At 41.0% G+C, this 5,594-nt stretch overlaps 1 protein-coding gene across 11 annotated transcripts in view; it reads right to left on the bottom strand.

Annotated features, from left to right (window-relative positions):
- Window positions 1-5,594, bottom strand: part of PCM1 (pericentriolar material 1) — a 91,019-nt gene that overhangs the window by 79,378 nt on the left and 6,047 nt on the right. For all 11 annotated transcript variants that reach the window (XM_014537928.1, XM_014537920.1, XM_014537921.1 and 8 more), the window contains exon 2: window positions 1,669-1,786. In XM_014537928.1, the coding sequence (XP_014393414.1) occupies window positions 1,669-1,764 (96 nt within the window). In that variant the 5' untranslated portion in view covers window positions 1,765-1,786. The remainder of the gene's footprint in view (window positions 1-1,668; window positions 1,787-5,594) is intronic.

The following is a 5,594-nucleotide window of genomic DNA, read 5'->3' as shown; positions in this document are numbered from 1 at the left end:
CCTCATGTTCGCTTCCAGCTGCCTGGCTGCCGGCCACCATCTTGGCTGACAGTTAATTTGCATAAGGATATGCTGATTAGCCAATGGGAAGGGTAGCGGTCGTACGCCAATTACCATGTTTCTCTTTTATTAGTGTAGATTACTAAACCATCAGTTTTAGATTAGTACCAAAAAAAAAAAAAATCCCCAAACTCCAACCGTAGGGTCAGTCTTAATATATATTTTCAAAAGCATTTTTTATAAATGGTTATTATTTATAAACTAGAGGCTTGGTGCACGAATTCACGCACGGGTTGGGTCCCTTGGCCTGGCCAGTGATCAGGGCTGTCTCACCCAGTCCCAATCGGGGTTGGTTGGGGGGAGGGACCACAGGAGGTTGGCGGGCCAGGGGAGGTTGGCTGTGGGAGTGCACTGACCACCAGGGGGCAGCCCCTGCATTGAGCGTCTGCCCCCTGGTGGTCAGTGCACATCATAGCGACAGGTTATTTGGTGACCTGTCATAACAGTCACTTAGGCTTTTATATATATATTTTTTTTTTTGAATATGGAAATTAATTCATAGATACCTTTACTGCCCTCCTTTAAAGTTAGTATGAATGATAAGAAGGCAGATCTGGAATCAATCTGGGTTCTAAAGTAATTACTGTTTTCTGAAGAAATGCTCCATTGCATGACCCTAAGCAATTTTAACTTCCCATAGTCACAACTGCCTAATCTCTAAAATAGTGTCACCTTTAAAACACAATTAAAAATAACATACAGAAAACATCTAACACAGTTCCTAGTATATAGTAAGCAATAAACATAACTTACTGTTTTTATAGGAAACAGTGTTCTTATTACATAAGATCTGATAACAAAAAATGCTTAATGTTTTCACTAGAAAACATTTTTATTTACTAACCTAACTCATTCAACAAAAAGTCTATAAATTCCCACCATATCTAGATTAGAAGAATCCTTTAGTTTTACAATAATAAAACCTTTGGGTTATTTTCCTTATTTATAACAAAACTTCCTTCTCTACAAACTGTCCCTCCACCCCAATCCATGTGTTGGTGTTCCTGCCAACCTCTTATTCTATCGACCCCATCCAATCCTGCCATAGATAACTGGAAAAAAAGATGCATATCTAATGTAAATTGGAATATTTATACTTTAAAATTTCACTAGTCAGTGAAAAAGGTAACTAGTCAGTATTTAATTGCAGCTATAACTGAAAACTTTAGAATCAAAGGGCAGCCATAGTGCACCATGTGGAGCAGAGGAGAAAGCTGGGCTGTGAAGAAAAAGTTGTGTTAAACAGAGGAACTCAGGAGAGTAAAAGGAGCAAAAAAGTAATTCTTGACAACTTTCTAGTTCCTTTTTTTAGTCCCTTCTTAAAACCCAACTTTATTCCTTTAAGCTGTTTTCCATAAAACAGCTGTATATCCTTATTAAAGAAACCTCTTTTTTGGCTTAAGCTAACTCAAGTTGGTATCTGTTACCTGCAAAGAAAAATGTTTTCACTAATATAACAAATGTCCCAGCATCACTTAATATCTTGGCCAGCCAGAAAACATGTGTCTACTTTACAGATAGTTTCAGTGAGTCTGATTGAGCTAAGTCAAGGGAAAGCTGCATTTTAATATCAGTAGTCAGTAACACACCATAATAAGATAATCATACCATATTGTTGAGTCGGTCATCAACGTTCTCATTGCTCCAGTTTGGTAAATCCTGATCACTCATGCCTTCTTCAAAAGGACCTCCTCCTGCGGCCATACTGGCTTTAACAATTAATTTTCTGTAAAACAAGTAAAAACCTTTTAACACATAAAAACAAACTCTAATATTTAAATCACTCCATGAAACTTAGCAATATAAAAGAATCTCGGAAAAGTTGATTTTATAAAATTAAAAGAGGCACTGCCAACCACATATCACAACACATTAATTTAGACATAGTAGATTAATATGAGCTAAGTAGTTGGAGTGATGGGGCGAGAAGGAAAACCTCTTAATATCCACTATGTAGACTTGCCTGTAAACTTAAAGGTAATTTCATTTAATTTATTCAACAAAGTCCTAAAAGATAATGAGGTAGGAAAAGTTATTAACAACTAAAACCAAAAGTGCTCTTAGAGAAGAAACTAATACTCTCCAGAGACCCAGGCATTTGCTTTATGTCAAGGATTCAGAGGGCAGAACTGCTCTGCAGGAAACACAAAGAAAGGTTTGGTTTTAATAGCAAGGAAAGTAATGGTAAGCAAGACGAGGAGGCAGGCAGCAGCAGGTCTAGATGGGTGGCCTATAAAAGCAAAGAATACAGTGGCTTAAATCACTTTAAAAATATTTTGCCTTTAAATTGTATTTCTAGGCATTTTGTAAAAATCAAGAAAGGCAGTGAATTTCGTGCCTGAGTCAGAGATGAGAAATAGTAGCAGCAATGGGAGAAGCAAGCAAAGGTTTAAGAACAGAGATTATCATGAGAAAATAAGATTTCTACATATCCTGTGGAGAACTGGATTTCCACTGAGTATGGAACTGTGCCTGCTGGAGAGAGGCTGAGTGAAGGAGAGGGTGAGACAACTTTACAACTTTATAATCTAAAGGGCAGGAAAGGCCATTAGACATCAGGGTTATAATAGGTTTCTCATTTTATAAACAATAACACTAACATTAAAAGGAGTTAGATAAGTTTGCCAAGGTGATGCAGTTAAAAATGTCGAAGGGAGGAGAACCAAGATGGCGGCATAGGTAAATACCTGTACTTGCTGCCTCTCACAACCACATCAAAACTACAACTAAAAGACAAAACAAATATTATCCAGAACCACGGGAAGGCTGGCTGAGTGGAAGTTCTACAACTAGAAGGAAAGAAAAAAGTGCATTGAGATTGGTAGGAGGTACAGAGGTGCAGAGGGCGCTCATGAAACAGGCTGGCAACTGGGTACGCTGTGTTTTTTTTTCAATTGGGAGGGAGATACAAGCTCCCCATTGCTCTGAACTCCAGTTCCAGGCGAGACTCTGGGGACCCAGAATCATACGGGGAGAAACTAGACTGGCATTGGGACAGGAACATGAGGGCAGCTTTCTCTCAAGGGTGCTCGCAGCGATCATTGTTCCTGTGTGGGGGCGTGGGACGTGGAGACGCAGGAACCTCCCTGGTGTAGGGCTGACTGGCAGCCATGCTGTTTGCTCTGCCCTGGTGATTCCCTGAAACCCTGCCCCACCCAATTTACAACCCGACCCAAGCTGTGGGCAGTGGCTTTTGCATATAAATGGCCTGTCCTTTCGTAGCCTAGCCTAACAAACTGCAGCTGGGTCAGAGAGCTCCAGCTTCCAAAAGAAGGCCCAAGGCTTGGCAGCAGTAGCCTGCCTTGCTTCACAGCTGGGCCTCATCTGGGCACCTCCAAACCCCAAAGAGGAGGAATCTGCAGATCTCGCTGTAGCTCCTGCTGGGTCGCCTCAGGCAGTGGCTGACTTTGCACCTCCTTGGAGATCCAAGAGCCAGTGTACCCAGTGGTCAGTGTGAAACCATACCGGATTACAACTCTTCACATTCATAAGCGACACACTCAAGGGGCAGACTCAGTGAGCACCAAAGCCCCACTGAAGCAAGTCCTGCCACATAAGGGTGTCTCCAGCACAGCAGTTCTTCCATTGTAGATACAGCTGGTCCTCACAACCAACTGGCCTGGAGGTCAATTCCTCCCAGGGATACCAACAGCAATCAAGGCCTAACTACAACAAGCCTGTGCACACAGCCCACAAAGGGGTGCATTCTCAACAGAAACTATGCAGGCAAGAAGGGAGTAGCAAGAAATACTCAAGTGATGAATAGCAAGAACCTACAACCAAGATTACTTTACCCAGCAAAGCTATCATTTAGAATTGAAGATCAGATAAAGAGCTTCACAGATAAGAAAAAGCTAAAGGAGTTCATCACCACCAAACCAGGATTATATGAAACGCTGAAGGGTATTCTTTAAGAAGAGGAAGAAGAAGAAACAGGTAAAGATAAAAATTATGAACAACAGCCCGGCTGGCGTGGGTCAGTGGTTGAGCATCGACCTATGAACCTGGAGGTCACAGGTTCAATTCCCAGTCAGGGCATTTGCCCGGGTTGCGGGCTCGATTCCCAGTGCAGGGCGTGCAGGAGGCAGCCAATCAATGATTCTCTCTCATCACTGATGTTTCTATCTCTCTCTCCCTCTCCCTTCCTGTCTGAAATAAATAAACTCAGTAAAAATATTTTTTAAAAATTATGAACAACAAAGTGACAACAAATACATGTCTATCAACAAGTGAATTTAAAAATCAAGTGAATAAAAAATCTGATGAGCAGAATAAACTGGTGAGTGTAATAGAATCAAGGTCATAGAAAGGGAGTGCACTGACAATTCTCAGGGGAAGGGGGTGTGGGGGGTGCAGGAAGAGATTGGACAAAAATCATACACCTATGGACGAGGACAGTGGGAAAGAGTAAGGGCATGGGGTGGGCTGGGAACCGGGTGGAGGGGAGCTATGGGGGGAAAAAAGAGGAACAACTGTAATAATCTGAACAATAAAGGTTTATTTTTAAAAATGTCAAAGATGAATACAAATACTAGGTGCTTTAATTCTAAGGTCCTAACTTATCCCATTCGTCACTAGAACACAATATTAAAAGGACTATCATCCATGACAAAGTAGGATTGATCGCCTGGATGTTTTAATGCTAGGATATCTATCAGAATCATGTGTTAACAGATTACAGAGCAGATTAAATTTTGTCGTCTCAAAATAAAAAGTGATGTGATAAAATTCAGCACTTCAAATTTGAAAAAAATCTTAAAAGTACAAATGTATTGACAGCTCCTTAAAGCTGTATTTATTTTTATACAGTGTTTTTTTTCAATGAACATACATTACTTTAATAAACTTCTGGAGTTGAAAAAGTACATTTTAAACCAATGGACAATAATTTTAAAATAAAACATTAAGGACATCCCTATTAAAATAAAGACCAAAACAAGAATGCCACATTACCAGTTATTTAGCATTGTTTTGGAAGTCTAAAAAAAAATACAGAAAAATAACAAATATTAATATTGAAAAGAGAGAAGGTGGTATTTTTAAAGAATATGCATTAAGCCCTGGCCAGTGTGGCTCAGTTGGTTGAGTATTGTCCCATGCACCAAAGGTCGCTGGCTTGGCCCTAGCTGGTTTGGCTCAGTGAACAGAGCCTCGGCCTTCGGACTGAAGGGTCCCAGGTTCTATTCCGGTCAAGGGCATGAGGGCATGTACCTTGGTTGCAGACTCCATCGCTGGCCCGGGTCGGGGCACATGCTATATAGGCAATCAATTGATGTCTTTCTTACATCAATGTTTCTCTGTCTCTCCCCCTCCCTTCCATTCTCTCTGAAAATCAATGGAAAAATGTCCTCCGGTGAGAATTAACAACAGTAAAAAATAAAGGTCAGGGCACATGCCCAAGGTTGCAGGCTCGATTCCCAGTAGGGGGTGTGCAGGAGGTAGCCGATTGATGTTTCTCTCTTGGATAGATGTGCTTCTTTCTCTTTTCCTCTCCCTCTCCCTTCCCCTCTCCTTCTCCCTTCCTTTCTCTCCAA

This window comes from Myotis brandtii, unplaced genomic scaffold (assembly GCF_000412655.1).
Source record: "Myotis brandtii unplaced genomic scaffold, ASM41265v1 scaffold185, whole genome shotgun sequence".
NCBI classification, from domain to species: Eukaryota; Metazoa; Chordata; class Mammalia; order Chiroptera; family Vespertilionidae; genus Myotis; species Myotis brandtii.
The sequence above is the reverse complement of the archived record's forward strand: the minus strand, read 5'-3'. Positions and strand labels throughout refer to the sequence as shown.